The 19,653-nt window shown below is 27.4% G+C and overlaps 6 protein-coding genes across 6 annotated transcripts; 2 read left to right on the top strand and 4 right to left on the bottom strand.

Annotated features, from left to right (window-relative positions):
* Nucleotides 1–851: 851 nt before the first annotated feature.
* On the bottom strand, nt 852–2,046 carry LOC112683970 (UPF0545 protein C22orf39 homolog). The gene is made up of 3 exons (XM_025555249.1): nt 1,879–2,046; nt 1,185–1,349; nt 852–1,124 (listed from the first exon to the last, which is right to left on the bottom strand). Exons 1-3 carry the CDS (start codon nt 1,927–1,929, stop codon nt 912–914), a joined length of 429 nt encoding a protein of 142 aa, XP_025411034.1. The 5' UTR covers nt 1,930–2,046; the 3' UTR covers nt 852–911.
* Nucleotides 2,047–2,211: 165 nt separating this feature from the next.
* LOC112683969 (ER membrane protein complex subunit 7 homolog) lies at nt 2,212–3,633 on the top strand. The gene is made up of 4 exons (XM_025555248.1): nt 2,212–2,513; nt 2,889–3,147; nt 3,226–3,300; nt 3,362–3,633. The coding sequence occupies exons 1-4, from the start codon at nt 2,314–2,316 to the stop codon at nt 3,515–3,517; spliced, it is 690 nt and encodes a 229-aa protein (XP_025411033.1). The 5' UTR covers nt 2,212–2,313; the 3' UTR covers nt 3,518–3,633.
* A 98-nt stretch (nt 3,634–3,731) lies between these two features.
* LOC112683973 (protein unc-50 homolog A) lies at nt 3,732–6,058 on the bottom strand. The gene is made up of 7 exons (XM_025555253.1): nt 5,847–6,058; nt 5,636–5,784; nt 5,509–5,574; nt 5,329–5,449; nt 4,693–4,832; nt 4,512–4,613; nt 3,732–3,890 (listed from the first exon to the last, which is right to left on the bottom strand). Exons 1-7 carry the CDS (start codon nt 5,915–5,917, stop codon nt 3,754–3,756), a joined length of 786 nt encoding a protein of 261 aa, XP_025411038.1. The 5' UTR covers nt 5,918–6,058; the 3' UTR covers nt 3,732–3,753.
* Nucleotides 6,059–10,955: 4,897 nt separating this feature from the next.
* LOC112683968 (40S ribosomal protein S23) lies at nt 10,956–12,031 on the bottom strand. Its single transcript, XM_025555247.1, has 4 exons — nt 11,897–12,031; nt 11,422–11,581; nt 11,166–11,350; nt 10,956–11,097 (listed from the first exon to the last, which is right to left on the bottom strand). The coding sequence occupies exons 1-4, from the start codon at nt 11,898–11,900 to the stop codon at nt 11,015–11,017; spliced, it is 432 nt and encodes a 143-aa protein (XP_025411032.1). The 5' UTR covers nt 11,901–12,031; the 3' UTR covers nt 10,956–11,014.
* Nucleotides 12,032–12,266: 235 nt separating this feature from the next.
* LOC112683967 (phosphatidylinositol N-acetylglucosaminyltransferase subunit H-like) lies at nt 12,267–13,054 on the top strand. Its single transcript, XM_025555246.1, has one exon. It carries the CDS (start codon nt 12,515–12,517, stop codon nt 13,034–13,036), a length of 522 nt encoding a protein of 173 aa, XP_025411031.1. The 5' UTR covers nt 12,267–12,514; the 3' UTR covers nt 13,037–13,054.
* On the bottom strand, nt 13,052–16,739 carry LOC112683966 (pre-rRNA-processing protein TSR1 homolog). The gene is made up of 12 exons (XM_025555245.1): nt 16,622–16,739; nt 16,266–16,539; nt 15,871–16,090; nt 15,611–15,811; nt 15,322–15,516; nt 15,074–15,251; nt 14,533–14,742; nt 14,085–14,308; nt 13,752–14,015; nt 13,584–13,694; nt 13,272–13,479; nt 13,052–13,207 (listed from the first exon to the last, which is right to left on the bottom strand). The coding sequence occupies exons 1-12, from the start codon at nt 16,737–16,739 to the stop codon at nt 13,080–13,082; spliced, it is 2,331 nt and encodes a 776-aa protein (XP_025411030.1). The 3' UTR covers nt 13,052–13,079.
* Between the last annotated feature and the right edge of the window lie 2,914 nt (nt 16,740–19,653).

Here is a 19,653-nt window from a genome sequence, read left to right as displayed (position 1 = left end):
AAAGTTCCTACCAGTTTTTGTATTCGTCATTTTTTTATAATAATCATTAATAATTTTTTATACTGTCAACTTTTTCCAGAGTAATATATTTTATATGATTTAGATATTATTTTTTTCTTTTACTTTATATTTATAAAACTTGTGAAAACAAACTGGAAAAAGCTCCTGATTTAATTATTACAATTAAACATTCAATAGATAACTATAATCGCCAAAATGTAAATTCAACATGTCATATGGACAAAAATAGTACAATAGTCTGTGTTATAGGCCATACATAAAAAATGAAAATTGTTTTACATACCTATACCCTGTATCAGGGCTTTGTATCTGAACGTCACTCAAAGCCCAAATAAATGGCATAATCCGAAACCTATTTATTAAAAACCGATTGAAAAATAAACACCTTAATTAATCCGAAACTTGAATGAAATATTTGAGTTAACCCAAAACCAGATAAATAACTGATTTATGGTAAGTATTATTTTAATGTGGTTTTTTTTCATATTTATTTATAAAGTAAAATCAGATAACCATATCAAATTCACATTGAATATTTTATGTTAATTAATATGAAACATGAGTTTTTTTAACATCTGAATTAAAAAGTTCTTTAACCTGAAACACTCAAATTCAATCAACTAATATTTATTTTAACACCCAAAACCCAAATAAACGATTAAATGATTCCAATTCAAAGCCCTGCCCTGTACTAAAAACATTCTATTTACGTTTATAATAATCCATTTACTATCAATCAATACAAAATAATTTATATCTAATTTACCTAATATATAAAACAAAAAATAAATATTTTAAATTGTACAGAAAATAATGAGTTAAAAGTGATATAAACAACAAAACCACTTTATTACATTAAGCAACAATCTAGAAATAATTGTATATCAATTTTACATTATTGAACAAAAAGATTTATCTGCTTCTAAATTAATTTCATTTAATGTCTTCTTAAATGTAGAATTAGATTGACGCTGTGCTATATATTCTGGCAACGGTTCATTCCAATTTTCTGGAGGACTTTTTCTAATTTCCCATACATTATTTGCATAGAAAGTTTTCAGTCTATTGTTTCTTCTGATTGTTTCACTTTGAACCAAACTTTTCTGTAAAAAAAAATTATTATTTATATGTAACTATGATAAGAAATTGTTAAAATGAATTACTGCGGCTTGTAAATCATTGTCCTTTTTCCATTTCAAACAATTAAGATAGTCGCCATGCCAATTATTGCAGTCTATGGTACTTCCATAAATAAACCTCTGATGAAATCTTGATAATATTGAAGTACACTCATTATATTCATCATTGTATATCTCACATGGTCGTATCTAAAATATATTTATTTTACGAAAAAAATATATGAATATAAATATAAATGAAGTAAATAAATAACAATATTTTTATAACTTTGAAATAAAAAATAATTTACATTTTTAAGGCATTCTTAATAATATAAATACACAACATTTATATTAATACAAATAAACAAAATTTAAATGAGCATGCTCAAATAGGATTTTTATTAGAATTATTTATTAAAACTGTATATTAATAAGTAGTTTAGTTTGTAAGGTGATGCTTACTCAATAATTAATTTGGAAAAATAAACAATGTTTACTTTAAAACCACAGAATTAATTTTTTCTAAAACTAGTCTTATTCATATGTACATAGATCATTAAGATGTAAGATTACGTTGATTATTTTAAGAATAGTAATTTTTCGTGATTCATAACATAAGTTTTTATAATGAATTTTTTTTTTTTTATGTCTCAAAATAAAATAATATATTATATTGAGTAAAACCTAAATAGAACCTCTTCCTATAATCTATAAAATTTTTACACTTAATATTTACCATCCACAAATTCAAATTATTAGATTCTTCGTTTGTTAACTTCTCGTCCATGATTGTAACTTGAATTATTGATTTTCGTAATATTTATAACAATATTTTTCTACTTAAATAATTGAAAATCAGTATAATACATTTACTGAATCGAATATCGTACTAATTAAATTAATCCTTTATTTTAAAATGTTCAATGTTAAATTATTGAAATTATATCCATTACCGGTCTATCAGTATCGTGTTGAATTGTTGATAAGATAATTTTGAAAAATTTCAAAGATATTTTAATTCTAAGTTTAAAATGGTTTCTGATAAGTGATAATATTCAGCGGATCTCAGAGAGATAACAAGAATATGTAAAATAAAAGTATTAAATATATACATTTTGAATCAATAATCGTTTTAGTCTCTTAGAGATCGTGTTCTTAAATTATAATAAATATGATTACCAATTTATTTAAAGTGTATGTTCTTTTATTTTCCATCATATCACTTAACTTCTATTATGCCTATGGTCAGACGGAATCCAGCCGTGAACTTTATGACATTGAAGGTACAATTATGCTTCCCAACTTGACTACATCTTGGTTAGCCGAAACTGTAATCCAACTTAAAGGAGGCGAAGCAGTCGGATTTCTTAGGTGATACATTTATTATTTACATGATAAATTAATAAACTAAAAAATTTTTTATCAATATTAAATAATTGTAAACTTAATTATAATTTTTTAAAAATGTAAAAATATTTTCTTTGGCTGTAATATAATTTATACTAGTCATTATTTAAAACTTATTCTGCATACTTACTTTTTAATTAATTTATAAAATTGAGTTAATTTTTATAGATCTAGGCAATCATTAGATATTTTGTAACCTTATTTATTACTAATTGCTTGTATGCATCATATATTCCATTTTTTTTTTTTTAAATTAAATTATTTAAAACAAAACAGAAACCACATAAAATAAAATATGTATTAAATAGCTGAATTATTATTTTTTTTGTCATTTCACAGGAAAAACGGTTCATTTATCATTTCAAAAGTGCCATCAGGATCATATATTGTTGAAGTAGTAAATCCAAACTATGTGTATGAACCAATTAGGGTTGAAATTAATTCAAAAGGCAAATATCGCGCACGTAAAGTCAATTATATTCAGTCATCACACGTGCACCAAATTCCTTATCCATTAGAGTTTGTAAATTATATGCCAGCCAAGTATTTTTACACTCGAGAACAATGGAAAGTTACTGACATTCTCTTCAATTCAATGGTATAGTTTTGAGTTTGATCTTTATTAAGAATTCAATTGTTTAAATCAGATTAAATACATTACAATCTAAATGTTTAGGTTTTAACTATGGTGTTGCCTCTCCTTGCTATACTAGTTTTACCAAAGTTAATGAATGATCCAGAAACTAAAAAGGTATGATTTTATGCCTATAATATAATAAAAATAAGTTTGTTATTAATTCGTTTTTTCATAGGAAATGGAACAATTGTCAAACTTAAAACATGAGATGCCTGAAATGTCTGAAATGATAACCTCTTTTTTTTCTGGAAGTCCACCAGCAGTTGCTGATAAACAAAAAGAAAAATCTAAAGCAATAAAAAATTCAAAAAAATCAAATAAAAACAATTAATGTACTATAAGTGTTAACTTACCAAACTTATATTAAGGTTAAGTATTATGTACATATATATATATATATACATACATATATATAGCCACAAAAATAATAGTATGTGTTTATACAAAAATGTTATACAAATAGGTTGATATATTATGTACTATATATACATTAACACATTAAAATACTTTATAAACAAAATATTGGTTAAAAGAAAAATATTATATAATTAAAAAATAATATTTGTTTCATAGAATTCTGTATTCATAAATAGACATCACATTATCACTTATATTCCAATTTATAGCAAATGATAAAATGTATAAGAAAAACAACAAAATGAATGGAGTTAATAGTACTTCAGTTTTATGCAAGATAGGTAAACCTGAAAAAAAATATTAACTGTTAGTAATGCAATTGAATACAGTGATTTATGATAATATGTATACAATTGAATATATGGTATTTAGAATTTTACAAGATCTTTATATAAAATCTTATGTTAAAAGATAATATAATTAATTTTTCAAAAATACATTTTCAATTTTTACTTCTTAAAAAAGTTCTCCCAAACAATATTTACACTAAATAGAGAAGATTACAACAGGTTTTTATTATACTGATATTTAATTGTTATACACTATTACTAAAAATATATAACGATGTTAAAATTATGTTGGTTAATGTTATTTTTGGCTTAACATTTTCATTTATCGTTTTATAGTGAATTTATAATTATACGTTTGTGCACTATTTAGTAGCTAACTCGATTTATCAATGAATGTTATAATTCATAATACATTCTACTAGGTTAATTAAGAATATGTTAAAATATAGACTATTATGTATAAAAATAAGAAAGAAATATAAATTTACACAGAAAAACTCACACTACAGTTTTCTTAAAATTTGTTTGTACAAAAGTTATTTTATAAATAATTGATTAATTAAAATAAAACATTTAAATACTATATAAAATTTATTCGTTTGAAAATTATTAACTTACAGCTGTATCCTAAAAACGTAATATATAGATAGTAACCAATAGCTATGAGCCATAATGTGTTACCAATAAATAAAGGCAGAAACCAATCGTGCCTGAGAAATACTAAAACAAAAAAAGGTTATAAAAATTATAAAAAAAGAAAGTTACTCAATTATAATAAAAAAAAAATATTCATACATACTGTGATAGAAAAACAACTGAAATATGTGAGATATTACTAACATTGGCACAAAAGCATTTAAATGTATATCGAAAGCATATGCCCATTCTACATCTTGGCCTTTATAGTTTGACTTAATTAAATATTTATTGGCAACAAACCTGTAATTATAATAAAATAATGATTAATAACTTACAAAATTGTATAAATGTTATTTTACAGATATATAAAATTTTGTTTAGTATAAAAAAGTTAGTGAAGTTGGTAAAAAAAATAGTTATAAAAAAAGGTTATAAGTACAAATATAAATTTTTTGTTGAATTTGTTAAAAATTACTTTTACTATTTAATTGCTATAAACAAAGTTTAATTTAAGAAAGTGTATATATTTTCAAAAAACTTATATATAATTATTTTAATATGTTTAAAGAACTAATAAGCAATAATATAAAAATTTTTGCTATTGAAAACTGAAAGTTCTAGCTATAATAGATTAATTAAGCTTTTAAAGTAAAAAAAGTTTAAGTAGTTAATTATACTCTTAGAATCAATTTTGCATTGTATTACTTTTTAACTGAATAGAAAACAAATGTTTAAATGTTCGAAACCCCAATCAACATTAAAGCAAGAGAAAATGGAGAAATATAATAATACATACCATAACACTGTACTAATAATTACACCAGATAATAAACAATCTATTGTTACAATATATAATAGAAATTTTAAGAACTCGATGACACCAAGCCTTAGAACGTATGTAAATGCTATTGATGAAACTGTAAAAAAAAATTAACAAACTAAATATTTAGTTTATAGCAAAATATGTTGTACTAACCACAGAGTAAACCACTTAAAAGAACTAAAAATGCTGGATCGTCACGAGCAAATTGTAATTTGGTTTCTGTAAGAAAAGTAAACAATTAATACATTATAAAATTAAAACTAAACTCTGAGTTACATACCTTTTCTATGTTGAAAATTTCTATAAACTTTTTGAGGATTGATAAATAAAAACGTCATTTGCCACAGTGCAAATTCAAAATCCATTTGTTCAAAGTTCAATAATTTTCTCAAATACCGATAACGTTTCACAGCAGCAGTCATACATGTTCTACAATGTTTAAAAAGACAAAGAATATAATAATAAACCTTTAGTTAATAAAATGTTCTTACCGCTGTGTTACTGGTGAAGGTAAGTATGACAAAGATGATGTTGATCGAAAAGAAGTAACGCTGCTTGGCATTGTAATAGTATTAATTACATTCGTAAATAGTAAAATTCACTGTTCAATTACGATATTTTCTTATGACAATATATTATGTATAAAAATGATGAAATAATTTTAATATAAATACTAATTAAAACAATAAAATAATTTTTTAGACGTTTTCGTCTATACAAACAACAAATATTAACAATTGTTATCAACTTTTATATCTGTTTTGATAAGAATAACCACGAATCAACGATCATGTTATATCACCATTTAACTAGAGGTAATATAATCAATAATCATTTTTAAAAAAAAAATTTCTTTAGTTAATTAACAAATAGTAATGAATCGATAAAACATAAATAAAATACAATTTGTATTATGTATTTATACATCCATATTATGGATAGATTTATAAGTATGTAGGTGGATAGGATTGCCAAACATTTATAAGGCGAAACCGGGACAAAACAAACATATTATTGAGTAGGTAATATACTTTTTATATTATAACTTAATATATTGAGAGGACCAGTGCAGTATACATAGGAAGGATGTAGGGATCAGATCCCCCCTAGGCCTTGTTATAAAATAATGTTCTTATTGTGAGGGCGTTAGAAATGTAAAAAAAATAATGATTTGTTTGCAAATGATCCCTTCCCATAAAAAAGTTATGTATTCGCCTTTGAAGAGGACCATTAATGGCCGGCAATATAATATTTAAAAATATTGTGTAAAATAAAATATATTATATATTTATATGTGTAAATTAAAAATTATGTTTTTATTAAATATTGTCAATCGATTACGATTAAAAATGTACTTTGAGATAAAATGCTCGAAATTAAAAATTAAACAAATCTACATTTCCTGTAGACGTCTAACCCAGGACATAGGACATCCCGAAAACATTTTTTCACGCGATGATATATAATTGAGTTCGTGCTATTTTTAGGTGTTTGAATTGAGTTCAGCTTATTATCTTAATATCTTTGAATTGAGTCCGTATGGATAGCATGTTATAACTACCTACCAGTGGCGACCTTGAATTTTGCACATCATATCATAGCTCAGTATCGGATATATAACGATAATAGAAATTCGTCAACGGTTTATTCGTTCAAAATCAATCAGTCGTGTCGAATAATTCGTGAACACAATATTTACTTTTAAATAACCTTTCGTTAAATTATTACGAGTGAAAAAAATAAATAAATAAGAATTATTGATGGTTTAAGTTTCGATTTCATAAAATATTGCAAGGCGAAATTCAACGGTGGACATGTAAAAACTCGTGTGTTTTTTTAAATTAACCTCTAATAATGTTTTGTCATATATCTACATTGATTTAATAATAATCAAAGATATTTGCAACAGTTATATTTTTTCTTTTTATTTTTTTAATTTTACATATATACACTGAGTTGAGTGTTTTTTTTAATTTATAGATATTAAAAAGAGTAATTATAATATTTAATTTTGCTATTATTTAATACCTAGAAACAGCCATATTTGTTATTTTATAAAAATATTTATAAATATTATGTTCTTAGTATATTTAGTTATAATTAAAAAAAGAACTGTTCAAATGTTACCATTATAAAATTATATTGATTAAATTTGTGATATTATAAGTATACATAGTATATATATATTAAAAAAGTTAATATTTATTCATTTGTTAGTCATTTTTAAATAATAATATATGTAAGTATATCTAAATATTTTTTTAACTTTTATACAATCTTTTAGTACAGTAACTAGAGCTTCACAGGTTTCAATAATAATTTTATTCAATGTTTGAGGAGATATTGCTGTGGTAAATTTTAAATCTTCAAATCTTGACCAGTAGCTAAATACTTTAAATTAGTTGACAGTCATTTATTTGCAGGAATAGCACTTCTCTTATTTTTATTTTTTTTTTTTTTTATATTAGGTTCAACTTTTTTAATCCATAAATGTTGAATGGGTTCTGACCCTCTCCCCCCATGGATACGCCACTGAAAACGGCGCACATTGTATAATACTAAATGTTAAGTATGTAGTACGAAATTAAAAAGTGTGTTATTCTCTATAGTATGGTATTTTTTTATTAAATTTTACATATTTTTAAAATTCTTACGTGTATCATTAGCAAAATATAATATTATATTTGCAGCCTGTATAATCGAAATTCAAAATAGTTTAGTTACAATTGTTAAATTTACGGTTACGGACCCAAATTAGTATAGCTGTGGCACTGTATAAAGATTTCTCGCGTTGCGCTTCACCACACAACCGTTAGTGGAGCCTGGAGATGGTGTGGCGCAGCGCGATGCGGGAAATCTTATGGCCGTTGATGATAGCCACTTGATCATCGTTGACCATGACCATCATGCTGCTGCTAATGTTTACCAACGCAAAGGGCATCGCAAACGCGTTTGGTTCGTTGTTATCCTTCGTGTAGAGCGACCAGGGATTGTCCCGGATCGCGGTAAACTATACGTTTGCATCCAACAGCTGAATGATAATAAGTCGCGCGCAATTGTACCTCCTTTTGTCGTGGAACTTCAGATCCCGCCCAGTAACGGTCATCATGTGTTGCCATTTCATTTCGCAAATGTCGGTTATCGTGCAGTCATTGTATAGGCACAAGATCAGCTGGTCCGTTATGAGGTCCCGTTCGACGTGGTGCCATATTATCCCGGAGCACAGACACGCCGTAAGCGCCATGCCACCAGCCAGGGCCTTGTAATTGTTCTTCACCTTATCATCCATCCTGTTAAGGTTCCGATTTTTTAAACCACGGGCATTACTATTAATTTAGTTAAGTACGGCATCTCGGCAGGGCCGTACTGAAGGAGGGTCTTGGGGGGTGTCTCACTTCCCCAACAAAACACCAGTCGGCGGCAATCGGACTAGTTTCATTATAGCCTAGAAGAATCTAATTTTACTTACGGAAAACAAATATTACATACTCGTTCTTCGTAATACAGCGTACACACGAATAAAATTTATATAATTACTTATTATACAATATAAAATATTATTATAAATATAAAATTAAATTGTCAATTTTAAGAACATGTGACTCTGACACATATATACATGTTAAAAAGTAAAAATATGACTAAATATAGTTAATTATACTACATACATTGATTAAAAAAATTAAAGTCGACATTTTTCATACTAGTCACCCCCCTCCTCCTGATTTTTATCTTCGAGACGGCCCTGTATCGCGGCGCCCGTCAACATTTCGCGGGCACAAGTCACACGGTGACTATAAGGGAAGAAATAGTACATGTGAAAAATTATTTACGCGATGAAAACATTCAGAATGTAATTCTGAATAAACCATTCAGAATTTTTCTATTCCAAATAATACGAGTACATAGTATCGAATTGGAACAGCCTTGCTGTATTGTAAAAAAAAATCTCATCCGAAACTGTTTCAAGGTGACGCTTTTGCTATACCGACATTGGGTACGGTCTCCTGAATGCCATGCTGTTCATCATACGATGATCTCGGAAATTGGTCAACAAACTGAATTGTATGGTCGAAAGCATATTTTTTCGAAATAAAGACCGGATACGGTTAGTCGTTAAATCTGATAGCAGGGCGAAAAAATTAAATACCCGTGTTTGAGCAGATAAAATAAGAAAGATTTACTACTTACAATAAATTTATTAATTTTATTGAAGATGATAAATTTTGCTTTGAATTATATGAAACTGTTTTTTATTATTTATTTTATGTTAGTTATATATCTATTGATTTGACAGACTTTGATTAAAGCCAATATATTTAAAAATTCAGTTGTATTTTTTTAATTATTAAATATTTAAAATGTTATAAATAATTCAAATTATAAAAATAAATGTATTATTTATTCATATACTGTATTATTTAATAAAAAACTATTTAAATAAATTAAAAAAAAACACACAATTATGGCATACAAATAAAATTTAAAAATCATGTTTAGTCATTATTTAAAAAGGAAATACAACAATTAAATATGGATTCTGCCGCATATTGTAATTTGAATGCTGAAGTTCCACAGTATTATTACCTTATGCAGCCAACCTCCATATGGTGTCTCCTGGGTAATGTTAATAGGCTGATGGGATTCAACTCGAATAATCTAACAATATTGGTTGGACTCAACTCTGATAACCCAAAAATATTTGTGGGACTCAATTCAATGTCGGTCGGGACATGAAGTTCAAAACCAGTGACAATACTGGTTTTCCGGAACATATGGCAACCCTAAAGGTGGGTAAATGTCAGGGGAGTAGATAGATTTACTTCTAGGAGGGGGATCAAATTCAACTAAGGATGTTATAATACTCAATCAGTTTCCCTCTTTTTTTTTTAAAGTTTCGATAGCATTTTTTCCGCTTTAATTATTAAGTTCGAATATATTTGGGCTATTTATTTAACTTATATTTACCTATATATATATATATTATAAAATAAAAAAATTAAAAATTATTAAATGGTTAATACTCTTAAATTAATAAATGAATATTATATATATATGTATAAATACATTAAAACCTTAGCTTGGTGTATTATTATATTTTTATATTTCATTAATTATTGCTTTTAAAAGTTCATGTTGATTAGGTTAATTTAATGTTATACGTTCAAATCTATAAAATATTGAATTAAAAAATGAAACAATTTGAGAATATGGAGTTAGAATCATGTGGTTTTATAACTTGTTTGGTTAGATTTCTAGTGAATATTAAATTCAAATTTATTATGGAAATTGTTAAACATTAAATTTATTAGTGGAGGTAATTTTTAAAATGGTCAAATTCAAGCAATACTGAAAAAAAAAATTTAATATACCAAGTATTTAGACTAGTGGAAGAAATCTGTATTCAGTACCTTCTCATAGTTTTTGATATTGTAAAAAACTATTGTCAAACAAATTCTGATATTAATCAAATAAATTACAAACAAAAGAACTGCCAAATAATTGTCTAGAATATAGTTGGTGGGAGGGTTGGGGACATGTAAGTTACACATATGTGTAAAATATAATTTAAAAACAGATTATCTATAAACAAACACAAATTCGCTTTTAAAAATTGTTATATTTGTACAAAATAATAAAAGTCCACATTATTATGTATTTAAGACCTTGGCCTTTCCTTCTTTTCCTTGTATAAAGCAAGTAAGGAAACATTTGCTACTTTGACAACCTTGAAACGAACCCCTGTTAAAAAAAAGGATAAAGAATAAATAAGACAAATAAGAAAATAATTATTCGCCAATAATCCTTACCGGGAATATCTCCTACAGCATGACCTTTTCTACCAAATCCTGCTACTAATACTTCGTCATTTTCTTCAATATAATTTAAACAACCATCTCTAGGTACGAAAGCTGTGATTTTCTTTCCGTTCTTGATAAGTTGAACACGGACACACTTACGGATAGCAGAATTAGGCTGTTTAGCTTCAACTCCACTATATAGATGTAATGATACAAATATTATTAATACAGATCTTAAGCATTTCATTAAATACAATATAATTACACTTTTTCCAAAACAATTCCCTTGGCGTGGGAAGCTCCTCCGAAAGGATTGGCCTTCCATCTTGTTCCCAAATGTGCCTTTTTGTAGTCTTTGTCAGCCCACTTTTGTACACGACGATGGTTTACATGCTTACGAGCCGTACGAATACCACGAGGTTTACCTGAAATGTAAATATTATAATGGATAAATTATAGCCTCTAAGTACACTAACAGAAGTTATTTTGATAAAATACGTAACACAGTTTCACACGTGAAACTAGTAGTACATATTATTGTTTAAAATTAAAACGTTGAAATAATTACGTAAGATTTCTTAATTGTGTGATAGAGGGAAAAATTATATATAACTAAGGCATAAGTAAAACGTCAATCTACGTTAGGAATGGATATAAATTATAAATGACCACATGGTAAGTTAAATCATGTTTAGGAATTCTATTAAGATTTCGGTTAATAAATAATGTATTGTACTCACCCATATTGGATTGCGACTCTTATAAAGTTTTCTGGGAAAAATTGGTCAACTATAATATCCGAAAGAGAAGTTAACCACGAAAAACTCTCCGGTACAAAATATGTCGACATAAGCAGCTAAGTTGAAATGGCAGAGATGGAGGGGATCGAATTTATGTTAAATTGCCTAACAATCGACTCGATAGCTCAGTCAACAGACAGTTTAGCCAACGTAATTCGATACTGTCACATATAAGCACCTACTGATATAGATATACTTCCATTCTCCCATAGAAGATACAACGTCACCGTGCCGTAGACCAGTTTTCAAAATCTACTCTACCGATCCCATAGTATTTTATGGTCTATGGTTAGAACGTTAATAGATAATATTATCTACAACTTATGGGCTGCTGTGATGATTATTAAATATTTTTGAAAACTTAAGTTTTTCATATGTACATTTTCCTATTTAGTAAAGTTTCGGTATACTAATCGTTAAATTATTATAATTAGGTTTTAGTTAGGAGTTCTAAATTTAATAATCGATGTCAGATTACAAAATACATACGAAGCAGGTGTCCAGTATAAGCTGTTATAGATGGTAAATGTACATTTGTTCAATATCTGTTAGATAACAATGAATGTCATAATGTCAGATGATCGACTTGTGTTAAAAACATCCATAGATGAGTCAGTCAAACACTCATGTATAGAATACTGTGTAGAAAAGCGTGAAAAATTTTCAAAAACCGAATGCTTCATTATAGTTGTGTCATTATTAATGGCCATATACACACATGCTATTAATACAGCTTTTGAATGCCTTAAAACTGGAATTGTTGCAGTTTTCTTGTTTTTGATGATATTACGGTTTATTTATAAAGTGCACAGTGAATCATTAGTTATAATAGCTCCAATTGGACTACAACTAACTACAACATACATTAATGGACGGCAAAAGGTATTTTCTTTGCCATGGCAAAGTATTACGGACATACTTATTGTGGACGTAATTCACACTCAAAAAGTATTATACTACTTAGCAATTAAAACGACTCAAAATGGATTGGTCACATTGTTCCAGAAAAGTGCACCGAGGTTAAATTTTTTAGAAATTATTTATAGAGATATATTCAAACTAATGGAAATCCACAGATAAAGAAGTTATTGGTAGTTATAGTTAAATTTAATTTTTTTTTTATTTATTTTGTTACATTGTAAAATTGATTATATGTCCATTTTGGAAAAATTCGTTTGTATAAATTTAGACAAACAGTATCTTGAGATTTTATTGGCCCATCAAATCCACATTTCATGTGTCCATGTGTACCTGAAATTATAAATAGTTAAAAATTTGTTATTTTTTTTCAAATTAAATAAATTTAAAAATATACCTAATGGTTCTTTAATATGTCCTCTTCTTCCATATTTGGTGCGTAATTCAACAGGTTTAAACCATTCAATATCTTCCCTGTTAAAGAACATAAACCTGACTACAGCTGAACGCTTATGTACTTTAAATGGATGGCCACTTAGAACTGTTCTTTTTACGATTACTCGATCTGGATTTACTGACAATACATTTCCATTTCCAATTATTTGCTGAAAAAATGAAAAAAAAAAAATAATAATAATATAAAATAATACATTAATAGTGAGATCACATCTTAATATTACAAGATATTTCAAACTATTGGAGTACATACAAATGAACCATCCTTGCAATACTTCATGGCAATAACTGAGCAAGGTGGATAGACTATTGGTGCAAACATTGAAGCAACGACTATGGAATCTTGATGGAAGAATCGTTCATACTAAAATAAAATAATGTATTAAAAACATCTTAATAATAATTTTTTTAGAATATTTACTTTGAATTTATTTCCATTTGTATGCTGACTAAATATAGGTTCAGCAGTAAACCTTCGGAAACCACATTGAAATAGAAGTTCAGTTTTAGATTTAATTGGTTCATCAAAATTCACAGTAGATGGTCGTTTTAAAACAACATTCAACAACGAAATCTTTTGCTCATGTGGCAAAAGACCAAATATCACAACAGGATTACGACCATCTCTTGAATGAAACATTTTTGCTGGTATATTCTTAACATAAACTGTTATATACCAATCAGGCTGAAATAAATAGGTTAAGTAAATGGGTTAAACCAATCAAAGAAAATTATATAACTTTAAAATATTAACCATGGCACCAGTAAGGTTTTCCAAATTTTTATACAATCTCTTTCTTGTTCGATCAAAATTTTCAAATTGAAATATTCGAGCATATTCAGGAGGTAAATTTTCCTTGACATCCCATGGTGATGTACGAAATGATTGTAAACCACGATATTTTTGAAAGCGAATTCTAGCTGGCATATCAATAGGAGTATCCACTTCATCAGGAAATAACTGATCAAGTTTTGCTTCTAAAATTATAGTTCAATTTAATTTAAATAATTAGAAGTATATTTGCACTTGAATTATTATAAAAAATATTAACAAAGTATACTAGCATTTCAGTAGTAATTTAAATTAAACTTCATCAAAAATAATTGAATTCATGGAAAGTATGAGTTAGTTACATTTTATTAAAATTATATGCTGGCATAATGGGTTAATTCTATATTTAAATTTATGTACAAATTCAAACCTTTAATTTTGGATAGAATATTTTGTTCTTCTTTTATATCAAATTGCAGATCATATTTATCAGCTTCAATCGGTGCTTCTGAAGCAGCAGTGGTTACAGACATAGTTTCCATTTCATCATCTATTATACTTTTCAATTCACCATCAGAATTTTCATCTTCAATTGAATAGAAATCATCAGAACCTTCATCGTCTTCTAAATTTGAATCATCTGTTTAAAGGTTAAAACAATATAATTTGAAAATTCACCAATGAATATAATTAAATTTGATAACTATACTTAAATATTTAAGGAGGATAAACTGTTTATAATATCAAAAAATTTAACCATCCTAAACTCCAAAAAAGAGTTTTAAAAAATGTTCTGGACTCAAACAAAAATATAATTTACTTAAATAACTTCGTTATAAAATATTTTAATTGTTAAATTTTAATTTGTTTAATTTTTCATACTTATTTATCAACTTTTAAAGCATATGGGTTAAGAGTGGTTTGATATTATAATGTAGAGTTTAATCTCAACGCCCATTTCTTATACTTACCATGATCAGATTCTTCATCGGGGATCCAAGCTGATTGATATACAGACATACCCTCAGGTACACGTTTTATCATACGTTTTTTTTTATTTTTCTCTGTGGTATCCTTCATTTCTTCATCAGTAGGCCAAGTTTGTTCAGTATCCATTGGATCAGGTATGTTTTCACAAACTAAAGTATCCTGAATATATTTGTGGTTATTATTCTTTGTTTAAGCTCTCAAAAAATATAAATAAGAATATACTGAATACTTGTAATTTTGGATTAGCTTTTTCTAAGACAGTAGTTTGCACATCTTTCCCAGTAAAACTTTTAATGAAATCATTAGATGTCAAATCTATTTGTTCCATTTGAAAGTCACCCCAACCAGGAATATGTATTAAAGAATTAACAGAGAGAGGTTGACCTTTTAAGAAACCACTCACTTTCATAGTACCTATATTTTCCTAAAAAAACAACGTAAAGAAAAATAAAAAACTCTTATGAAAAATTGAATACATAAAACTAAATAGGCTATCAACATTTATAAAATGTACTTACATCAGCACCAGGAGAAAAAGACAGTTCTTCAGCTAACAAATGTGCACGTTTATCGCGAAACGTTATTGATCTTTTTTTTTGTGAACTAATTCGTCTAAGAACATTAAGGATATCTGTAGATGTATCAATTTTGCTGACTTTTTCATCTGGTAACCAGTTTTCAATATCTTTTTGAATGCACTGTTTGGCTTCATTTTGTTTCTATAAAAATAATACAGTTAAGTAAACAACTAAATTTAATAAAATGTACCATAAGAAACCTTAAGAGGAATTTTATCAAGATCGGTAATAGCTACAACGGTTGAAGGAAGTCCTTGTGCTAATATACATGTCATTAGTAAATCAACATCTCGATCAAAACCACTATCAGCTGATACTATAAATAAAATAGTATCTACTACTTTTAGAGTATCTAAAAGTCCAAGAACACTACTACAGTCAGGTCTGATGAAAGTAAATGCTTGTTTGAATTGTTCAATCCTATATGAGAAAAAAAAATTAAACAATCTAATAAATATAATATGTTGTACTAAAGGATAAATTTTTACATATATTATAAATATTTCAGCTAAGACCACTAAGATTCCAATTGATCACTTAAATTGATGCAGAAATTAAATATTTCTAAAATATTTAATACAAACTGACTACTAACCACAGATTAGAATATCCTTCAGAAGCGACTCCTGTTGATAATTTTACATTAGCTTTTTCCAATATATTGATCATATCCATCATTTTTTCATTAACAAACACATTATTGCTTAGGGGAATAACAGCAACTAAATGTGGTACACATAAAGACCTACGTTTTTCATTCAAAACATTGTCTGTTTTTGTTTTGCGTAATATCTTTGCTTGATGTCTACGTTCAATTCGGCTTAACTGGTGATTGGCTTTAGATTTTGCCGTATTTTGAGCAGATCGACCTATATGATATTATTCATGGTTAAAAAAACTATAAATTTATAAATTTATAAATTAAATTTCTATAATATTTTAATAAAGTACCTTTTTTCAAAATCTCTATAGTTCCTTTACTTCTGTGGCGACCAGTTTTATGCTTTTTATTATCTTGTTTGGCTGGCCCAGCTCTGTGAACCGCTTGATCTTGATTTTCGGGTTTCATGTTTAAAACGATAATTGAACAAGTATTGTGCTTAAAAAGTTGGTCCAATTAAAGCAATATGAGCATTAAATCATTATACTTTTTCTAAATAACGATATTGGAGCATTGGAGAAGGCAGTACAATTTAACCACGTGTTTGATAAGAAACAAATTAACAATATTGATAATATTGTGTCCAAGGATGTTGTACAAGTCAATAGATGCTAATAATAGACGATTATATTTGAATTTTTTTTTTTTTTTTGTACAAGTATAGATTTCTTTATTCTATAAATTTGTTTTATTCTTTTCATAATTGGTCTCGTATATCAATCAATATAAAAATATCACGAACACAATGCAGCGGAATACACGTTAGCCGATAAGAAAGTAACACAACAATTCGTATCATTATTTAATATCACAATTGGTATTATTATTAATAATAAACAACATTCTGTATTTTTAGTTAAGTACAAAATAAAAAAAGGGAAAGCCTCTTAAAATTTGCTAATCTTAAGTTTAAGTTAGTAAAATATATGTAGGAAGATAGTTTTTAGTTTTCTTCAATTTATGTTTCAGAAAGCATTTAAAGGATAGTGGGCTAGAGAAAAAAGTAGGTGAAAAATATATTTCAGTACCTATTGTGCACCATGGTATGTATTTTTGGTTTTATAGAAATTCACCACACCACTACCTCTGTAATGCCACTGCCACCACTGATACTCGTATCAATAAGACTATTTTTAGTAGCGTACTGTACGTCGACTAGTGTCTATAGCAGTGATGTCCAACCTTTTTTCCTCAGCGAGTCACTTTGGTAAACAATTATCTTAGAGCGGGCCACCAAATATAACAGTAAGGCCTCTTTCACATGAAGCCACCAGAGCAGCGCCACCAGAAAAGTATCGCCACTCTTCATGCTTCCAGAAGCGCTTCCAGATGTGTTTATCACGTCATGAAATGAAATTAAAATTTAGTACAGTATCAAAATGGAAGTCGAAGAGCTAGCATGTGTGGCATACCTGTGCAGTAAAGTTTTACGTAAACGAAAAAAAAAAAGGAAGTTTTGGGTGCACACACTACTATCTGACCGTTCTACTAAAGGATTATTTAATTTATTCTATAACGATTTGAGGAAGTATGAAGATAAATTTTTTAATTATTTAAGAATGTCAATTAAGTCCTTTGATGAATTGGTATCGGTGGCAGTCGATCGAATGAATAGAATGCGCGTTTTTACATCAAAACAATATAAATTTAACTGGAGGCGCGACTATTTTGGTCGCGCGTTTAGTATATTTGGTGGCATGAACTGATAAGAGTGGCGCGACCAAATGTGAAAACCTTAATGTAGTTATTAATAATTTGTGGTGGCGCGACCATGGTGGCGCTGCTCTGGTGGCTTCGTGTGAAAGAGGCCTAAGAATAATATCAATATTAATCTAATAATGTTATTTCGTTACACATAGTACATATACAATGTGCATGTAGGTACATGTTGAATTTGTTTTAACATGTCTGAAAAAGCGACGTTTATTGAAAGTTCTCGTGAAAAACCTTTGATAATTCGAGTTGGTTACAAATATTTTTTGACAGAGTCAACATCTGGACTATCGCGTTGATGATGTTGTTTGAATACTTGTCAATTAGTTATATACACAAATAAAACTGAAGAAATAGTAGCCGAGAATTACACAAGAATTTACATCCTAATCATTTGCCATCACCAAAAAAATAAATCGACAAATAGTGAATAATACATGTAAGCGAAAAGTAATTAATGATTTATTCTCACAACTAAAAAAAGTAATACGGAATTAGGACAAAGTATAGCCAACGGTTCAAATTTTGATAATACCGATATTTATAAAATCAAGAAAATTATTTATGCAGCCCGTCAATATTTGCTACCGAACCTGATGAAAAATATTGAAGAATTACATTTAGCAATCATTAATATAGACATTAAGACTACTTCCGAAGAACAATTTTTATTCGTTAATGATGATAGTAAAAATGTTTTAATATTCTTTTGTTACTAAAACTTAAAATTTTTATGTGAATTTGAAAGTATTTATAGCGATGGTACGAATACAGTGCCAAACATTTCAACCAAATGTTTACAATCAGTGGCGGTCAAACCGGGGGAAGGGTGAGGGGGATAGATCCCCCCCATGACCTTTTTTTAAATATTTATAATTCATCCATATTATACATAATATAATACAGGTATTTATCTATTTTCTATTTAAAAAAATAAATATACTGTACTTATTAGTTATTATACAGTCTCTAGGCTCGAATAAAATTAACACTTCAAACATAAAACACTAAAATATTGATTGAAAAAAACTTTTTAGATTTTTATCATTTCCTTTATAGTTTATTTATAAGAATGTATGAAATTTAAATTTAGTTCTTAATGCTTAACATAATATATTATATTATTATATGAATTGTGTAATTATATTATTTTAGAGTCGTCTCAATGGTTTAACCACTATGGTTGTTCATCGTGAGGTTATCAATATAAATGTAGACGAAGTACTGGACGATTTGGCAAAAAAAACCAGAAAAATAGATTTAATAATATAAATATCATTAATATAATATAATTTCCATGTTTAAAAATAAAGATTTTTATATAGGTATAGTGTTTGTTAAAAAATCAGCTACATCTCCCTCCATGACAAAATCATTTGACCGCCACTGTTTACAATACATAGTTTTAAAAACGGACATTATATACCTACCAGTTGTGTTTTGTCTTCTAGTTAATAAATCCACTGACACATATGTTAATGCATTTAACCATATTAAACTTAAATGTATTGAATTAAAATTGACAGTGAATCCAAAATCAATCACAATTGATTTTGAGCAAGCTATTCATGATGCTGTTTCTATAGCATGTCTTAATATACTAATAGTT

Source organism: Sipha flava, unplaced genomic scaffold (genome assembly GCF_003268045.1).
Source record: "Sipha flava isolate LNK unplaced genomic scaffold, YSA_version1 238_pilon_pilon, whole genome shotgun sequence".
Taxonomy (NCBI): Eukaryota; Metazoa; Arthropoda; class Insecta; order Hemiptera; family Aphididae; genus Sipha; species Sipha flava.
This window is presented reverse-complemented; position numbering and strand designations above follow the sequence as displayed.

Coding starts and splice junctions, on each gene's coding strand:
- LOC112683966 (XM_025555245.1), bottom strand. CDS start 16,739: ATGAAACCCGAAAATCAAGATCAAGCGGTTCACAGAGCTGGGCCAGCC. Junction 15,812..15,870: donor TTGATAAAATTCCTCTTAAG/GTTTCTTATGGT, acceptor TTATTTTTATAG/AAACAAAATGAAGCCAAACA. Junction 15,252..15,321: donor AAGCTAATCCAAAATTACAA/GTATTCAGTATA, acceptor AAATATATTCAG/GATACTTTAGTTTGTGAAAA.
- LOC112683968 (XM_025555247.1), bottom strand. Junction 11,351..11,421: donor GGAATTGTTTTGGAAAAAGT/GTAATTATATTG, acceptor ACATCTATATAG/TGGAGTTGAAGCTAAACAGC. Junction 11,098..11,165: donor TGCTGTAGGAGATATTCCCG/GTAAGGATTATT, acceptor TTTTTTTAACAG/GGGTTCGTTTCAAGGTTGTC.
- LOC112683970 (XM_025555249.1), bottom strand. CDS start 1,929: ATGGACGAGAAGTTAACAAACGAAGAATCTAATAATTTGAATTTGTGG. Junction 1,350..1,878: donor ATAATTTGAATTTGTGGATG/GTAAATATTAAG, acceptor AATATATTTTAG/ATACGACCATGTGAGATATA. Junction 1,125..1,184: donor ACAATGATTTACAAGCCGCA/GTAATTCATTTT, acceptor TTTTTTTTACAG/AAAAGTTTGGTTCAAAGTGA.
- LOC112683967 (XM_025555246.1), top strand. CDS start 12,515: ATGAATGTCATAATGTCAGATGATCGACTTGTGTTAAAAACATCCATA.
- LOC112683973 (XM_025555253.1), bottom strand. CDS start 5,917: ATGCCAAGCAGCGTTACTTCTTTTCGATCAACATCATCTTTGTCATAC. Junction 5,575..5,635: donor AAATTTTCAACATAGAAAAG/GTATGTAACTCA, acceptor CTTTTCTTACAG/AAACCAAATTACAATTTGCT. Junction 5,450..5,508: donor TTTAAGTGGTTTACTCTGTG/GTTAGTACAACA, acceptor TTTTTTTTACAG/TTTCATCAATAGCATTTACA.
- LOC112683969 (XM_025555248.1), top strand. CDS start 2,314: ATGATTACCAATTTATTTAAAGTGTATGTTCTTTTATTTTCCATCATA. Junction 2,514..2,888: donor GAAGCAGTCGGATTTCTTAG/GTGATACATTTA, acceptor GTCATTTCACAG/GAAAAACGGTTCATTTATCA. Junction 3,301..3,361: donor ATGATCCAGAAACTAAAAAG/GTATGATTTTAT, acceptor GTTTTTTCATAG/GAAATGGAACAATTGTCAAA.